Raw genomic sequence first — 18,140 nt, 5'->3', positions numbered from 1 at the left:
TTAACTGCTTGCTTGGGCTCGGCGGGTTGACTGTGTGACTGGCTGTCAACTTCAATAGCAATATACCATATCATGAGCCTTCTTCTGTCTCTGTTTTGTTTTTTTTCTCTCTCTTCTCCCACTTAATCCAGTTTCTATCCTTTGCCATCCACCCTCTTCTTTTCCCACACCCCCCAACCTCCTTCTGTGCTCAGCCTCCCCTTTTCTTTCCCTTTTCTTCTTTCACCTCCCCTCCTTCTCCATCCCTAAACCCACGCACCCCCCTTCCCCTACCACCACCACCGCACACACACACACACACACACACACACACACACACACACACACACACACACACACACACACACACACACACACACAGTCACATCTAGCCTTCCACTCTGCTTCCCCCTCCCCTCCCCCTCAGACTCTCTTACTGCCAGTGGAGTAGGCAGGGCCAGTAGTCGTGTGGGTGGCATGTCTGGATTAGCATGGCACACTGTCTGTCACCGCACAGCTCTGAGAGGACATGCCGGTTCGACCCAGATTGATCAAAATGTAGAAACTGCAGTAAAGTGGTAGGTAAATCAGGCCTTAGGTGATCAGATTCAGGCGACAGCTGAAAGTTCATAGTATATTTAGGCTGTAATGGCTGTAACATTTGTTTCTTGTTGTGGTATCCACAAAGGATGTGCTTTCAGGTGGATGTGGTTTTGTGCTGCGGTTTATGTGGGACTTGTCTTTTTTTTCTCTCCTCTTGGTGGCCTAATTGAAGTGTGAATCTAAACAGACACACATTGTTGTATTGCACAGTACTGCTGTCTTGTATCTCTATAGATATAAAGCAGCTGTTGTGTGTTGCTATGGAATTGTTGTGTACAAAATGTTATGATATGGATGGAAGAATGTTAGAGTTCCTACAGGTTATCAGCTGATTTAGTTGAACCTACCCCAGGTCAGCTAACAGATACATTTTATTATAATATTAGATGTATTTATTCAATCAAAGGTGAAATTCTGTCAAAATGTTCACACCAGACATTAGTTATTGTTGAATATTAATAATTGTGGTAACTCACCTATGTTCTCTTCTCTTTGTATCCTCACAGGCAGCAAGCATGAGGACGGCACCCAAAGCGACTCTGAGAACGGTGTGGGCCTGCGTTTTGCCAACCGACGTCATGCCCTCGAGGAGCGTCTGAAAGCAGCACACAGCCACGCGGCAGGAGGAGGAGGAGGGGGGGGCAACGTCACAGTGAGCGGGACTAAATCAACTGGCCCCCGCACGGCCTTCATGATCGAGTTCTACGACGAGGAAAACCCTCGCAAGCGCCGGTCGTATTCATTTTCCCAGACTGCCCCTCTGCTGGGGGTAGGAGCTGGCGGAGAGGGACTGTGTCCTCAACCTCCCTCTCACCCCAAGGTGTTCAGCATTTCCACCTCTGCCACCACAGCCTCCGACTCAGGTAATAAAAATGTGATTTCATGTTTTTATACACTCTTTCTGCCAGCAGATTAAATGTTCATTTGCCAGCAGTGCCCTTTAAATACAATGAGACATGATGAGAATGCCTCAGGCACCATTCACATAGAACTTGAACCTGAATGCTCAAAATGCAGATATTACTTTGACTTGTGTTTGTATTGTGATCCTCTGTGACACGCCATCTTTTATTAATAGCTGCATTTCTGCTCTGCCTATGGACCTTCCAGGTAAGGCTCCTGCCCCAATCCCAGCTACAGTGGCTGCAGGTGCCCCGACAGCTGCCCGCGTGCTCCTCAAGCAGCGGTCAGAGGACCAGAGTATCGGTCGGAGCTCCATCAGCACCGGGCTGGCGACCGGAAGCCCCACCAGTCCCAGTGAGGACGCCTCGATCGTGGGTAGAGGAGCGGGGACAGCTGGAGGCGGAGCAGAGGATGACCACAGCGATAAGGGGACCTACACTATCGAACTGGAGAACAGGAACCCGGAGGAAGAGGAGGCCCGGCGCATGATAGACAAGGTAGGAAACCTGCAATATCTAAATTCCAGCACTATAAGATTTTCTTTTGCATTCGTTCTTGTAGTATAAAAGTATGAACAACAGATGAGAAACAGAAAGTTATTCTCTTTTTAATGTTCTGCTACCGAGAGGACAAATAGTTATAGATGAATGCAGTAAACATCACCACCAATCTGCAATTAAAAAGGCAGTTTGGTGACCCTGTCAAACTCAACTCTGCATAATAAAGCTTACCCTTAGAATCAAATTCTCAGTGAAATAAAAAGCCCCACATTTTACTGTTTTCAGTTTCTGTTTCTGTTGTACTTATTATGACATGGATCTAAGACTATTGAGTAATTGTTTCTTTTGCTTTCTGTTAAGACTCCATTAGACTGCAATCTGTCTGATTTGTAATTTATCACTGGCAAGACATTGCCATTATATTTGATTATCGTCTTAAAAGCCACTATAATTTGCTACAAACAGAGCAATTTTCATTTTCTATTCATTCATCATACCAAATGAAATCCCTTTAGAGACAAAGTGCAGTGGTAAAAAATAAATATAATATAGTGCATTACAATGTTTTGTGCGTTCAAATAAGGGTTATTTGAAGGATTATTGTTGTTGTTGTTTTTTTCAACTTAATTTTGTATTTTTTTTTATTCTGATCACCTTAATCATCCCAGAAGTCATGCGAAAACCAAAAACATGCATCTTAGAGCTTTCTTTGACAAATTGTGACTGTAAAAGTGGCAGGTAGAGTGACAAGAGCATCATTTAAACTTACTCAGCACTAACTCTAAAGAAAATAATCTGACAAAACAAACAGACCTGAGCAAGGTTAATCGTCTCTTTATTAACTGCTTCGTTGGCACTTTTAGGGTTAGTGAGTCCTTTGAGACCGCTCGCTGTTTGGCCACTAAAACAAAGCCATTGGCTCTCCGTTGCCTCGCCTGACCACCACTCATCCTCTCGGTCCCATCGGTAAACCTAATGCTTCTGTAATAGCCTGCAGAGACTCGCTCCATTAAGCCCTGTCTTGCTTTATTAAACAATGCTCCTGGGAGACTGAAAAAAACGGCATCAGTTACCTCCTGCCGCGTTTGTCTTGCAGCATCGAGCTCTTTCACGGTCACAGAAAACAGATTCAGGGTGAGATTTACTGCATGAGGCTAAACATAGTGGAAAAGTGAACATTTCTTTCGACCGTCATCTCAAGTAAAGCGACCTACCAGATTTAGAAGTTGGGACTGGCAGCATATAAACGTACTTTTAGGAAGCTAAGTTGCTGCAAATGGGTTATTATATTACAAGCTTATTACACAGACCCAATTTAAACTTCACTTAATGACATCTTACAGTGGCACATGTCCCTCTAAGTGTTGCATGCAGGTGTTTTCTGAGGAGGAGCAGTGATGTAATTAGTGGGGTGTGTTTCTAGTCAGTCTTAGTCAGAGTGCATTACATTCAAAACTGGAAGTGTTGTTATGCTAATTCCTGTAATTAGCTGACACACTAATTGGCACACTGCTCACATTCTGTCCGCTCTTTCCCTTTTGTAAAGTGTGTGAGTGTGTGTTGCCATGGTACTCAACTAACAAGTGCTGATCGGTGCTTTAATTTTATAGCATCTACTTCTGTCTCAGTTCACTTTTGTTCCTCAAGAGAACTGTGGAATAATACATGTTTATGCAGTATATCATGAGAGTATTGCATTTTAATCACAGAGGAGAGTGCTAAAGTGCTTTTATATTGATGATGCATGCAGAATAAAGATTGATCAGTCTATTGTATATTAATACATGAAAGCATAAATAATGCCATAAGCTTTGCACAAATTGTAGTTGAGCACAATGTCAATTGTCTGTTTCTGTTCTCTCTTGCTTTTTCCCATATTTTCTAGGTGTTTGGTGTGCAGCAGAACACGGACCCCTCTGTTCTGTCAGACCTGAAAGGAGAAGGAAAAGGAAAGGAGGTGGGAGAGACTGGGAAAGAGGTAGAAAACTGGACTTTAATGACTTAGTTGTCTTTATATTTTTTTACTTGTTTTTGTTTTTATCTCCACTTTTTTCCCCCCAAATTTAAAGTCGTCCCTTGTTATATTTCTTTCTTTTTCTACCTCATATGTCCATGTATACTTCAGTGTCCATTTCTACAATACTGATAATACGCAAGGAGACTTATTCTTTCATTTCGTTTTGATTTAGAAAATTCCATGAACTCCTGTGTTTCATTAGGCCTCTCAGTCAAGTTTAGTATGAAAGAAGTAGAATAAGATTCATTGCTGAATTTCATAACGTGAGTCACAGCCACTCCCTCAGCTTGACCACTTTACTTCCCTTGCCTGTTCATGGGAGTAGGCCAGTTCTCCCAGAGAGTGACCTAGATCATACTAAGATGAGGAGCGTCATGCTCAGCACTGCAGGCAATTTCAAACAGGGAGGGGACAGTGTGTGTGAGCACTGACAGCCTTTTTGTTAGGTCTCTATATCTTTTATGATATTGAGATATATAATATTTATATATGTATATATTTATAATCATTCTTGTAAGAAAACAATGTTTTTCAATCTGGGTGATTTATTTACGTGTAACTAAATAGGAGCAGGATACGTGCAGCCTCTGTATCAGCTTTATTTAGATTGTTAAGTAAAATACAAATACAGGGCATTGTCACCCCCTCATCCCCACAGTCTAAATCATCTCTCTGATCATGTCTTACACTCAGATAAACAAATTCTCATGATCTGCTTTGTGTGTTTTGTGCCACCAAGATATGACTTAACCACAGTTTTCTCAATCCTGTTTCCTCCTTGGTTGCTGCTCTTCACTCCGGTGTCGCCTCAGGCTCTTCCTGGTGACTCGAGCTGGGTTTCTCAGTGGGCCAGTCTAGCTGCCAATCACACCAGGACAGACCCAGAGGGCTCAGGAGCAGAGACAGCAGCCTTCCTTCTCAAAGAGAGAGGTACGTATTCACATGACTCTCAGAGAGGAATAGGTCTAAATTCACTATGGTTTTTAAATACATTTTCCCTTTAAAAAAAAAAAAAAAAAACGCTATATAAAGCAGTACTTGAACGTCTTGACTTTTCTTTTAATTATGTTAAAAAAAAATTTGAATCGCAAGCTAAGTTGGTTTGATCTCTGTTCTCTAGGAACGGATGCCTTTGAGTCAGGTGCATCCCTCAGCAGAGGCGAATCCTCCTCCAGTCTGAGCGACCGTAAGCGCAGGACCCTCCCCCAGCTCCCTGTGGATGACCCCCGAGCTAAATCCACTACCAAAGCACTGAGGTCAGAGATAGGGGAAAAACAGGACACTGAGCCACAGGAGAAAGAGAACAAGGGAGACGGGGAGTCCCCGACTCCCATGAAGGACGGTGAGATGCCCAGTAAACGTAAACAAAGCTCCACCTCCTCTCCATCCAAGGCTCCTCTGCGGACCTCCGGTAGCACCGAGCGGAGGAAGAGGTCAGAGGAGAGGAAAGAAGGAGGAGAAGGAGGAGAAGGAGAAGAGAAGTCTGGGAAGCCTCTAGTCCGCCAGGGCAGCTTCACTATCGAGAAGCCCAGTGCTAATGTCCCCGCAGAGCTCATCCCACGCATCAACAGAGGCGGCAGTGGGCGCGAACGCAGTGACTCTGTGGGCAGCATGGATACTGCGACGCTGCTGAAGGACACTGAAGCTGTCATGGCATTCCTGGAGGCCAAACTAAGAGATGAAAACAAACTAGACCAGAAAAGTAGTAAGATGGGCATGACCTCTCGGACCGACTCCATCTCTCCCGAGTCAGATGTGGACACGGCCAGCACGGCTAGTCATGTGGCCGGAGAGGCGGAGAGGAAAGCGGGAGCTAGTGGAGGACAAAAACGAAGGTCTTTTAGCAGCATGCACCGGGAGAAGAGCAACATAAGCACAGCTTCCAAGACCAGCACCACAAACGCCAGTGCTCGTGAACGCTTGGAGAGGAAGACCAGGACCAGGACAGTCGAAACAACGACCCGGTCTGAAGCACGCCGCTCTGTTCAGCCGTCCTCTGCCTCCTCCAAAACACGCCAGCCTTCCCTGGATCTCACTGATGACGACCAGACCTCCTCCTTCCCCATCTCCGACATCCTCTCCTCAGACCAGGAGACCTACTCTGGACCTCTGGGGTACTCGGCACATGGACGAGGCTCAGATGACGTCCGGTCTGCTAAAAGCTCCACCGGTGGTTCCTCCAAAACCAGCCGCACTCTGCAGGCAGCCACAGCTTCCTCCCTGAACAAGCAGGCCGCTCTGCCTCAGCCGCGGCCCACGAGAGCCTCCCTTCTCCGCCGTGCCCGGCTGGGGGACACATCCGATACGGATCTAGCCGATGCTGACAGAGTTTCCGTGGCCTCCGAGGTGTCCACCACCAGCTCCACCTCGAAGCCGCCGAGCGGTCGTAAGGGACTGTCCCGCCTTGACCTGCTGGCTCAGCCACGAAGGAACCGTGTGGGCTCCATCTCGGCCCGTAGTGACTCAGAGTGCACGATGACCCGAAGCTCCACCTCTTCACCCCGCCTGTCAGCTGAGACTGCTCTGCGTCTGGGCTTGCGCTCATCGATACCCACAGAGAACAGGCTGACACCGAGGATGCGGGCCAACAGCGTGTCCAAACTGAATGAGACCAAGACTAAGACCACATCTGGATACTGCTCGCCCACAGGTGAGCGCAGCAACGGCATGTCTGATTTCTGCTCTTTTCGGATGTTTTCAGGAAAAAAATACGAATTCTAAAAGAAAATATGAAAAAAAAAAAAAAAAAAAAAAAAAAAAAATCATATAAAGGTCTTTCTTTACAAAACATAATGTGGTTTAAGGATTGTCTACACCATTGCATTCTTCATTGTGTGTCAGTGTGTAAACATTTGTCTGTAAACATTCCCACCGTGTTGTGATGAACTTTTGAATTGGTTTCCATCGTCCAGAGAGCTCTCAGCCCGAACCTTCTGGTGCTGATGCAGAGGAAGAGCTGATGGGTACTGTACTAGAGCCTAGAGTGTGTGTGTAGTGTGTGTAGTGTGTGTATGTGTCAGACCTGGGTCACAGCAATAGAACCTGCAACCAAGCTCGTCAAATGAAAAGTAATTTAATAATGTTAGTTAATTATTTCAAAATGACAGATCTATCATATAAAACGGTGAATCATACTTTAAGAAATCACCAGAAAACAAACTTAAAGTATGTTTCTATCAATTTGATTTAAAGTCCTCTTTGAAGATCACTCGGATTATATGCAGTGAAATTCCAATTTTCTTTGAAATACTCTGCCAGATGTAGAATTCTTTTAAATGTAGTCTTTGGTGTTGGCACATCACATAGCAAAATGCCAGTGAGTAAAGCTGACCCAGCTCTAGCATATGTTGCACTGTTACCTCCTCCCTTAAATCCATCGAGTAATGCTGTGATGATGACCCAAATGCTCTACTCACACTCTTACTTCTCTCTAAACATTTTGCATTGAATCTCAGGCCCTGTAAGCAAATGACTTTGCAGCAGTGCCCCACCTTGTGGAGACATTTAGTCAAGACACGTCCACTCTGTCCCATTTTACCCTGAAGAGACTGATAGAGCAAGATGTTGTCTCATCATGGTACAGCTACACTAATGCAGCTGCTGTGTGACCATTTTGAAGCAGCTTAACATTCAGTATCATGGCTCTATTAAGATTTTGTTCAACTTTGTTGGTTGCTTTTGTTGGCTGCTTGGGCCAAGCTCTGCTTAGAGACACACTCAAGTAGAGTTTCTTTGCTGCTGCTGTTTCCCTTTTGTTTTTGTGTGTGTGGTTTTATTATTGCCATACATCCCCGCAGCTATCCATAACCAACTAAACAAACAAAGAAAATGAAATGCTTTGCCTCCCATTTTCATTTCAACTGAAGAAGAAAGATCAAGGACATACTCTCTACATTGCAGAGAATAACATGCTATTTAAAACTCTTTATCGTCATTACTTTTGTCCGCAAACAAAAAGAGTCCCTTCCTCTGTGATCTGTTGCCTAAAATACACATTTACTACTTCTGTTTGCAACATTTTGATTTCGTCAGATCAAAGCAGGATTGGCTGGGGCTGCTTCAGTAAGAAAACAAAGCCTCTCATGTTCACAAGCTCATACATTAATTAGCAGATGCTGTAATAGAATCAGGTGCGGTAATATTGACTAAAAGATGGTATTCTTATTCCATTCCCATCACAGTGTCCAGCAGCAGCAGGTGGAGACGTCTGCCGCCGGAGTACGGCTCCACCTCAGAGGAAGAGTTTGGCTCCAACCGGAATTCTCCGAAGCACGGAGGGCGCTCTCACGTGCGGCCGCACCACCTCGTCCCACACCGCAACTCAAGACTCAGCGCCACCACCACGAGCGCAGGGCCCGGCGTGGCGACGGGTCCGGGCGGAGTGGGGATCAAACACCGCATGAAAGAGCAAGAGGAGTACATCAGGGACTGGACCGCACACAGCGAGGAGATAGCCAGGTATTGATCTACTCTGATACAAATCAATAATGGAATCTCATCTTTCATTACCCATATCAAGTTTTACTATGACGTTGGAATGCAGTGTGTAATACAAGCTGTCCTTGATGGCTAAGTTTTTATCTTGACGTGTATGCAGCTCCAGGTTGTTGTGTGTGTATTTTGCATGTTTTCATTTCTACCCTGAGTCCTAAAGAACCCTGTCTGATGGTTAACAGGTTATTCCCCTGTGTGCGCAGGATCAGCCAGGACCTGGCTAAGGACTTGGCCATCCTGGCCCGCGAGATCCACGACGTGGCCGGTGAGATCGACTCCGTCAGCTCATCCGGCACAGCGCCCAGCACCACCGTCAGCACCGCCGCCACCACCCCGGGATCGGCCATCGACACCCGGGAAGAGGTAGGCCCTGCACGTCCCACGCAGCCGGACATTCAGGAGAGCATGAAAAAGGTGCCCGATTTTCTTCTTCTATCATCGCTATTTCTGCGTGTGCTTCCATCGCCAACTTTGACATTCCTCCTGTGTTGCTTGGGAAAAAAATGGCTGCCTCTCTGCTGCTTCATAGCTTTCATCTGCTGTGAGAGGTATTCATTTCTAACACTCCCTTCTGCTGCACTTATATTGCTTTATTTGTTCATTCTTATGCAACATATATTGATTTTAGTACTAATGGATTAAAATCGGACTTTCTTTTGCTGCTTAGCTCTTTGACAATGTCGTGATGCTTTCATTACTCACAAATGCTCACATCTTTACCTAACAATATTAATCAAACTTAGAATAACACCGGTGAGAATTATTTTTATTTAATTTCCCTCTTCTACATCTCTTCTCGTCTTTGCCCAGTTGGTGGATCGGGTGTTCGATGAGAGCCTCAATTTCCGGAAGATCCCACCTGTGATTTCCACCAATAAGGCACCAGAGATCAACGGTAAACCAGTGGAGCTCCGCCCCCGCGCTCCTGACAGCATGGAGCCCCGAGCTTTGAGGAGACGCACCTGGAACAGAGAGGAGGTGAGCGGCAAACCGGAGGGTGTGGAATCAAATCTACATGCAACGAGAACATCTGCGATCAACTTCAGGCTGCCATTTGTTTCAGTTTCATTTCTTCTCCTGTGTGTATTCAGGCGGTGTTGGACAGCTTGCTGCTCCACTCAGTTTCTCAGCTCTCCACTAAGATCAGGAACTCTGTCGACAGGACCGCCGGGAAAATCAGGTGATTTAACTTTGTGATATTATAACCTTCCATTAGTATGTAGCTGTGCATTTACAGTATATCTATCCCTCATTGTGTGGCTTTGTGTAGAAAAATGTTCCGTGAATACAAATGTTTCCTGTTTTGTTTTGTTTTTCCAGGATTTTGTTTAAGGATAAGGAGAGGAATTGGGATGAAATTGAGAACAAACTTAAATCTGAGAGTGACATACCACTCCTAAAAACCTCCAACAAGGTACAGAAACCCTTCTGTCTGAATATTATTTGATGACAAAAAAAATTCCACTATTATTGGGAGCTCATAGTTTTGTTGTTATTTACCTTCCTCTCTGCAGGAAATCTCTTCAATTCTGCTCGAGCTGAAGAGAGTCGAGAAGCAGCTACAAGGTAAAGTAGAAAAACCCTCTGACCTAATTACAAACACGAACTTGCTTACAACTGTAGACATTTGGATGCATCATTAGTTTATTTTTGAAATGTTTGAGGAGTGCGTGAGCATTAAAAAAGAGAAGCAAATTAGGCACAAAATCTGCCTAGAGCTGAGTGATTTGTATTTAGATGCTCAGCACTGCTACATCTTTAATCCACGATATGTGATAGACATTGAAATGTAGGTCAGAGGAAAGTGGAAGTGCTTTACACGAGCTTGGGAGCTATCACTGAATTGTCTTAAAATCTGAACCATTTCTCAACGATGGAATATTCACAAAGAAATGAGCAACAGTCAAAGGTATTATTTAGAGTTTAACGCTTCATGTGGCCTTTAATACAAAACAAGATCCCAATACGAGGTTTATAAGGTCATACACTGACTTTTACACTAACCCTCCCACCCCTCGATTCTCTGCGTTTGTTTCAGTGATCAACGTCATGGTAGACCCAGATGGGACTCTGGACGCCTTAGCCAGCCTCGGCCTGACCAGCCCCATCACCCCAACCAAGCCCCAAACCGCCAAAACAACTTCTCCCTCCGCCACCAGCCCCGGGTCTGCACCCCCAGTCAAAGAGTCGCTGCCGGAGATCCTCCCCGGGCCCGGAGGTCCGGCAGCCTCCGCCAGGGGTCAGACTTCCTCCGCCAGCACCGAGGATAAAGCACGAGACACCAGCGTGGGTTTGAGCCTAACGGGGGTCGGAGGGCTGCCCTTCAGCCGCATGCGGCCGAGCGGAGAGGAGGCCATCGCACAGAAGTGAACAGGAAGTCTCCCCGCGATGGAGTGTATGTGAATAAATGCACGTCTAGATTGGAGTGCAGGTGTAGAAAGATTAAAACTGTTTTTTTTTACAGAACAGTAGCCATTCTGCTGACGATACCACTCTCCGATTCTGGTTATGATATAAAAGGTAGCAAAAGGTGGAAATAAGGTGCTTCAACTGACCTTTTAGACGCCGCTCGCTAAACTCCAACTGATGCATCATGGACATAACCCTCGAACAGAAACTGACCCATGAATGATTTGAGTAGACGATTAACATTTCAACTTCAAACTCTTTGTTTTTACTGGGCGACCCGACGTCCCCGGCTGCTCTCTCAGTGGACAGATCTCTGTGGTTGTACCGTCTCATCCAGTCCTCTTGCCTTCTCCATGTGTCTGGACCCTTCCTACACTAAGGACATGCCTTAAAACACATCCTCAGTAGTAGCAGCCAAACTCCCCCGTCTCCTCCAATAACACTCAAGACCACTTTTAAGACTTTAATACATTCAAACAAACAGAATGCATTGTAAAGTAACACTCGCAAAATATTTACACTATAATGAAATATAACGCACTGCAATAATTTATTAGCTCTAGTTCAGTGCGAAGGATATTTCAGCAGCCTTAAGTAACCGCCCTGACAAACCATGCAGTCATGAATGGACATGCTTTATGCCAGGAATTATTTCACAAATCAAACAGGACTGCAGATGTTTTATATATTTCAGAATTTTAACCGTCCATCGAACCATCTCTTCAAATGATTTGTAGTGCCTCCTAATCTCTAAAGCTCACCTGTCTCCTCTCCACCTGTTACGTTTTCTCTCCCTTTTCTCTCCCAGCAGCTGGAAACACAGTTTGTTGTGACAGCAGTAGCATGTTTAGGACAGAGCCGCGAGGTGTCAAGCTTGCTAATCGAAGTTTTACTCAACTGCATCAGCCTCCAGGAAACCAATGATAATTCTCACTTACCAAAGCTAACATGTTTTTTGATCATTTTCAACCCGTGGGTCCATGTTGAAATGTGCAAATGTGCAAAAAGCTGATCTTGCAGTTCATCTTAGTGTCACCTTCCTCTGCAGTTCACTCATTTCTCTGAATGTCAAAAGCCGCTTTCTGTCAGCACATCAAAGATTCAAGAAGCTTATTTATTCTAATGAAATACAACTTTACTCCTTGCTGTTGACAGATCTTTTTTGGCCCGTGTGATAAAGCCTGAGAGGATATGTATTCTCTGTTTTTTCCTCCAGTACGTCCACTCAAGTGTCTTCTGATTTCCAATTGGCTTTTTTTCTACTTTTGTCAGTCACACAGTTGTGACTTCTTTTTCAAGTGTCAACAATGAGCAAAGAAAATAACTTTTAACTCAACATTTTATAATATTTAGATACTGGTAATGTACTTTTTTTGTTTTTGAAATGATTAGAATGTCTTTGTTTCCAACCAATGTGAGTACACACAAAACCAGGACACGAAGCAGCTGCTGAAATTCATGCTGTGTCAGCAAGAAGACGGGCGGCTCACTAGACGGCCTTTAGCGGTTCCAAACGGACTTGAAATGATCACATCTTTGAAAAAGTTATGCGGCTTCATATCGGTGTATATACAGAAGGCTCATTGTTCTATTTCTATCAAGAGGGGAAGTTCCAGCATACTGATACTGTAGAACTGCAGACGGTATAATTAACCTCGTTCTCATCGACTTTGCTGCTTTCGTAGTTACTTTCTGGGGGACTAACCGTTTTCTGAACCTCTCTTCGGCTTATAGTCTGTGTTCTAGAGTAAGATGACTTAAAGGCAGTGTATTAGCACTTAGATACTCCTACAATAGTGAATTTAGGTACCAGAATACATGTTCATTTTCTTCTGTACTGTACAATGTTATTTTCAATGCCTCCAAGTGCCCATTTCGACGATAGAAAGGCATTGATTAAAAAGAAGAAAAAAGATGTAGTCATCTAAAAAAAAAGATTTCTCTTATTTTGCACATCAGATTGTGGTGTTTTTCCATGCAGACGTAGTGAAGAAGCAGTGACGGGCTGCATCAGATGAGTGATATCACGTTGCCTGATATCAGAAGTGACTGCCTTGCCTCTCTGGAACTATTCTGTCTGTACAAACAAAGCCTCGAACTTTGTTACCCGTTTTATTTTATTATTTCTCACCCTTTTTATCAGAAAAAAAAGAAATTAGGGGACTGTGAATGCTAGGTACATGTTTATTTTTAAAAATTCTACATGTGTCATCTGATCAGTGTTCTTTGTATTTTCCGTTTTTGTTATTTTTGTAAAGAAAAAAACACCATTTTATTTATTTTGTTTTTTGTTTTAATATTATGTGGATGTTTTATGCATTTTATATTTGTCCAACTATCTGCATTGGTTCTTATTGTTAATAAAACAGAGCCATTAAATTGGGTCTCCATTTTCATTTGAATGTCAACAAAAATCGACTTAATTTAATTCACTTTTTGAATACATATAACATCACAAATTAAGATTTCTTTAGTTATCAAGAGACTTCTATATTAAAGGAATAATAAAAAATAAAAAAAACTGAAGAGTGACCCTCCTTTGGTTAACATATTATTCACACCTAAACGCAACAAGCACCTCGTAACACGGATTTCAAATAGATTTAAAAACTCCTAAACTGACTGTACATGTCAAGCAGAAATAGGAAGGAGAGTTGGGCCTGGAGATATCAGAGGATGATTGGAATATTTAGGAGAAACGAGCTAAAACTAACAGTTCAACATCCCGGTGAGAGTTCTACTGGACGAACAGAAAACAATACTTTGTGGCTACAAACAGATTCATGAAGCAGGATTTTCAGGAACAGAAAGAGCCTTTGGGGGGGAAATGGAGTTTCCTCCAAAATAAGAATCTGCTGAAGTATGTGTACAGTGCAAAAAAAACAACAAAAAAAACAATCTTTTGTTTCTCTTCAGTTCTTTAACACAAACCTGATTGGTCTCATTTTATAAATTCCATTGAACGTTTTTTTTTCCGTCAGAAAACAGATGGAGACGAGGAGTCTGTAGTAGCTTATTTCAATACTGGATTTCTGAAGTGTATTAAAGAAAAGACAAGGAACACAGTGGGTTCATTCATAGTTGAATTTCTGTCCTCAGTGGGTAGAGCCGTCTATTCCAGAGAACATTAATCATGTCTCGACTGAAAATGCAAATGACTCGGCTTCCCCTTTGTGCTGTCTGAACTCGTGAGTAACATTTGCCTGCTCAGCTTTTTGAATCTTTTTACGAGGAAGAATATGAACCGCTGTATAAATGAAATATTAACGTGGCATCTGTGAGAACATTATAAAAAAAAAACAGCATCAACTTAATTCTTTGCTCATTACCGGGGATCTTATGCCGTTTAACTAGGGTGAAAGCCGCATGACAACTTGGCTAGCACACATTTTGTTGAAAAGCCTACAGCAGCACTTCCTGCGAGTCTCTGACTGCACACGTAGCGTTGCAGGTTTCAGCTCTTCAGCTGCAGTGATCTGATTTCTCCTCACAACTTTAGCAGCAAGACACTTCTCTTTCAATTGTATGCTTTCCAAAGACCCCGAAGGGAAGAGAGCTGCAGTGCCTGAAATCCCAACAGCTCTGACAACAGACAACACATTCAAACAGCCATCCTATTGAAAAAGCATTCGACAGACTGCTTAAAAGGAAAAAAAAAAAACAACACAAACAATAGTCTCACTTTGAAGTGCATTTTATGACCGGTGATGAATTTACAGACTTTGTTTGACTTGTATTTCACATGACAAACTGGTTTCGTCTAAATTTGACAGTACAGGCGGTCAGACAACCGACACGGACATGGCAGAGCGGTCCGTGTTGGAAGGTTAGCCGGGGGGCCACGCCATAGCGCGCCCACCCAGGACGTGGATGTGGATGTGGTAGACTGACTGGCCTCCTTCCGGCCCGTCGTTGATGACAATCCTGTAGCCTTTAGACAGGCCCGCCTCTTTTGCACAGTTCTTTGCGACTATCATCAGGTGGCCCAACAACTAAAGAGACACAGAGAACTGAATCAGCTGCATCAAAAGAAGTGTTCAGATAAAGTTGCTGTAAATGGCTCCCTCTGGTGGCCACTGACAGAGAGTTATTAGCTACATCGCGGACAAATGTATTTTATTCTATTAAAGCCATCAAAGAAGGTCAGACAACCATACTTACGGCACTATCATCTTCCTCAGCTTCTGACAGACGAATAATTGGCTTTTTGGGGACGACGAGGATGTGGGTGGGAGCTTGAGGGGAAGCATCAGGGAAGGCGACACACTGAAATACAAAAGAAGAGTTAGACTGCGTCATGCTTTAAAAAGCTTTTTAAAAAGATGCTGTTGGCCATTACTGACACACACACACACACACACACACACACACACACACACACACACACACACACACAGCATCTTTGTGCTACATTGGCTGATGCATATTTTATTATTTTATCTATGCATACATTTTGAAAATGTCCCCCTATGACCCATGACTTGCAAGTATTTGTTTTTTTTCTTCTTATCAATTTGCTAATGCGTAAACACAATGCAGTAAAGCCTGTTTGACAGTGATGTGAATCTCTGGGTGTTTCCCCGTCTGTACCTCTCAGTTGTTGGAACAGAACAAACAAAACAAAAAAAAACGCATTTTATGTGATCATAGTTTGAAACTGACCTAGAGGCACGATTATGTTAAGTTTTTAATGTGCATATCAAGTTGATTTATTCAGTAATTTGCACACCGATTATCAAACCAGCAGCGATAAACAGCTGGGTCCCCGTGGAGCCCTTCAAACCACCTACTTGACAATAATAAGACATGACAGCGCACAAACTGTAGCAGCTGCGTGTTAAAAGGATCTGCTCGCAGCACACCGACTCGGCCACGTGGACTTTGTAACATCTGGGTGGGCAGCCAGCTGTCGGTAACGTTAGAAGTGGCAGCAAAAATGTGCAGAAAACAAACTGAACCAAACTCTTCTTTACATCCTGCTCGAGCTGCTTTACGATTTCTGCAGTGTGCAAGCTGCACTGTTGAGCACCGCAGCAACCACAGTATCGGATCGGTTTATTCCGCGATGCACAATCTCCGTATAACACACTTGTCTAAATATTCACTGCGAGCACAACTGCACCGACAAAGCAAGTGGAGAGACTGTAAGTGCGGAGCTAGCAGTAGCTAAACGCCAGGGAGCAGCACGCACGCTGCTGTGGAGCCTAAATGGGCTCATGAGAAGAAAAAAATAATAATATTGAATGCATACCTTGTCATCCTCATAGACGAACTTAACAGCAATTTCTTTGCGAACGATTTTCCCAAATATCGTGTCTCCGCTCGGTTTGGCAACCTGAGCTTTCGCTATTTCATCAGCCATGTTGACGCAGAAGTCAGCGCTGTTGAAGCGTGTTTCAGCCGCTTATTGGCTGCAAAAAAAACCAACAACGCGTCATTTTAAAGTCCGCTCTGATTGGGCGCCACCGGCACTTCCTCACTTACGTCGGAAGTGAGCGCAAGACGTCAAAATGGGGACTCGTTTGAAGGTGAGCACGGTATCAGATCATGCTTCCTATGAAATAACATTATTAAATTAAACCGTTGTTAACTTTACGGTCCTTTAGCTGATTCGGGCGGATTTCCACGTTCTGTGAAGTGAACAACTAAAACTGTAGTTTTATAAACCCAGTCTGTTGTTTACGTGCAGGTTCTCGGCGTGTTTAAAACGCTGCACAGAACCAGGATGGCCGTGTTCAAAGATGATGGCAGAGCACTGACAGGTGAGTAACGCAGCGGAACATCTGGGATTTTTTATCCAGCATGCATTTGAAGGGTGACGTTTGCCAACCAACTCTCACCGACCGGCAGATAACTTGATGGTCTGCAGTCATTAAATGAAACTTTTCTTCTGCAAAGCTGCACGGTTAAAGATCAACGAGGAGTTCCGGAAAAACCAAAATGAAACGTTAGAAGAAAACATTCAGAAGGTGCAGTGTGAATTTATTTTATAAATATTTATTTTATAATATTATAAAAAAATAAAATGTATATAAAATATTTATTTTATCATATTTATAATTTTATAATTATTTATTTTATAAATATATAATATTTATTATATAAATTTATAATATTTTTTTGTTTTGCCCTTTTCTGTTCTAAACTGTTCTTGACTTTGATATATTTTAATGTGGTTGTTTTATCGTTGATGTTCTTCTAAAGAGTATTGGGACCGTGCTACATGGGGATTTTGCACTCAAAATAAAAATTGAATTGAATTGAAAAGGACACGTGTCATGAATTAGATTTATTTAATTTCATCTGGATTTAATTGACAGTCTGTATTCAGATAACGTCGTGCATATGTCGCTGTGATATGTCGGCGACATATCTGTCATGTCAGCAATTTTACACGTTGGCACCTAGCCTCATCGTCTCATAATCGATCTCCGATACTTCCTAAGAGGCTCATTATTGTTCTGCTTTTTACAGATGATCAAAATGGGCTCGGATGTGGAAATTATTCTGCGACAGACTGTGATGCAGATGGAACATGTAGGAGAATCGAAGCTCGGTACGACACGGTTTTCCTGCCTTTTCCTAAAAAAATTGGTACCGTGCTTGAAATTAAAGTGCATTTAAAGAATACTGAATACATCAGTAATCATAACTTCTCTGATATGATGTCATTTTTTTGTTTGTCTCCTCCTTCACGCAGTGCTTCGACCCAGAGAGAGTCTTCTACTGGAAAACGTACCCTATTGTGACCAACCCAAGGGAAAGTCGTGATACTCTTGTTCATCAGGAAAGAGACTCGCTCTCATCCATCACCATCCATCTACAATTTAAAGGATTCATTGAAACAACATTTCAAGATGTTCAGGATCTTCTGCTCACATGAAATGACTGCTATTCTGTGAAGATCGCATTTCTGTTTGCTTAAAGAAATCTGTGCTGTAAATTGGACGCTGCAATACAGTTATGTACAGTATTTTATCAAATGTTATTTAAGTGTCTCCTGCTAACTTTTTCAGTTGCTGATTCAACCAAATAAGGGGAAAAAAAACATGTTTTAATGTTACTGGAAAAAAGTATTTTCTTCGTGTTTTGATTAAAGATGAATGTTCCCACAATATCCCAAGTTGAATTTGCTTAATTTGTTATTCAAAGCACCCAAACATGATGGCTGAATCTAACATAATGTCAGTCAATGCTTGGACTGTGTATCCTCTTTACTGATGTCACGACTGTCT

The 18,140-nt window shown here is 43.1% G+C and overlaps 3 protein-coding genes across 12 annotated transcripts in view; 2 read left to right on the top strand and 1 right to left on the bottom strand.

The window, feature by feature from the left end:
* The window catches only part of cep170aa (centrosomal protein 170Aa), a 39,386-nt gene extending 26,102 nt beyond the window's left edge, over positions 1-13,284 (top strand). For 2 of the 10 annotated variants that reach the window (XM_069144383.1, XM_069144382.1), the window contains exons 11-24: positions 1,089-1,445; positions 1,693-1,982; positions 3,871-3,963; positions 4,815-4,932; positions 5,123-6,652; positions 6,915-6,965; positions 8,035-8,064; positions 8,184-8,460; positions 8,679-8,910; positions 9,307-9,474; positions 9,588-9,676; positions 9,817-9,910; positions 10,011-10,062; positions 10,535-13,284. In XM_069144383.1, coding sequence (XP_069000484.1) covers positions 1,089-1,445; positions 1,693-1,982; positions 3,871-3,963; positions 4,815-4,932; positions 5,123-6,652; positions 6,915-6,965; positions 8,035-8,064; positions 8,184-8,460; positions 8,679-8,910; positions 9,307-9,474; positions 9,588-9,676; positions 9,817-9,910; positions 10,011-10,062; positions 10,535-10,866 — 3,713 coding nt within the window. In that variant the 3' untranslated portion in view covers positions 10,867-13,284. The remainder of the gene's footprint in view (positions 1-1,088; positions 1,446-1,692; positions 1,983-3,870; positions 3,964-4,814; positions 4,933-5,122; positions 6,653-6,914; positions 6,966-8,034; positions 8,065-8,183; positions 8,461-8,678; positions 8,911-9,306; positions 9,475-9,587; positions 9,677-9,816; positions 9,911-10,010; positions 10,063-10,534) is intronic. The other 8 variants (XM_069144385.1, XM_069144384.1, XM_069144387.1 and 5 more) reach the window with 8 other exon arrangements.
* Positions 13,285-14,583: 1,299 nt separating this feature from the next.
* Positions 14,584-16,307, bottom strand: hint1 (histidine triad nucleotide binding protein 1). Its single transcript, XM_069144395.1, has 3 exons — positions 16,157-16,307; positions 15,067-15,171; positions 14,584-14,897 (listed from the first exon to the last, which is right to left on the bottom strand). The coding sequence occupies exons 1-3, from the start codon at positions 16,265-16,267 to the stop codon at positions 14,733-14,735; spliced, it is 381 nt and encodes a 126-aa protein (XP_069000496.1). The 5' UTR covers positions 16,268-16,307; the 3' UTR covers positions 14,584-14,732.
* Positions 16,308-16,359: 52 nt separating this feature from the next.
* Positions 16,360-18,020, top strand: lyrm7 (LYR motif containing 7). The gene is made up of 5 exons (XM_069144396.1): positions 16,360-16,433; positions 16,595-16,667; positions 16,804-16,874; positions 17,380-17,461; positions 17,606-18,020. Exons 1-5 carry the CDS (start codon positions 16,416-16,418, stop codon positions 17,674-17,676), a joined length of 315 nt encoding a protein of 104 aa, XP_069000497.1. The 5' UTR covers positions 16,360-16,415; the 3' UTR covers positions 17,677-18,020.
* Positions 18,021-18,140: the final 120 nt, after the last annotated feature.

Source organism: Embiotoca jacksoni, unplaced genomic scaffold, assembly GCF_022577435.1.
Source record: "Embiotoca jacksoni isolate LCO1_2020_lvr unplaced genomic scaffold, fEmbJac1.0.p SCAF_12, whole genome shotgun sequence".
NCBI lineage: Eukaryota > Metazoa > Chordata > Actinopteri > Embiotocidae > Embiotoca > Embiotoca jacksoni.
Note: the sequence above shows the minus strand (reverse complement) of the source record. Positions and strands in the feature narration are given on the sequence as shown.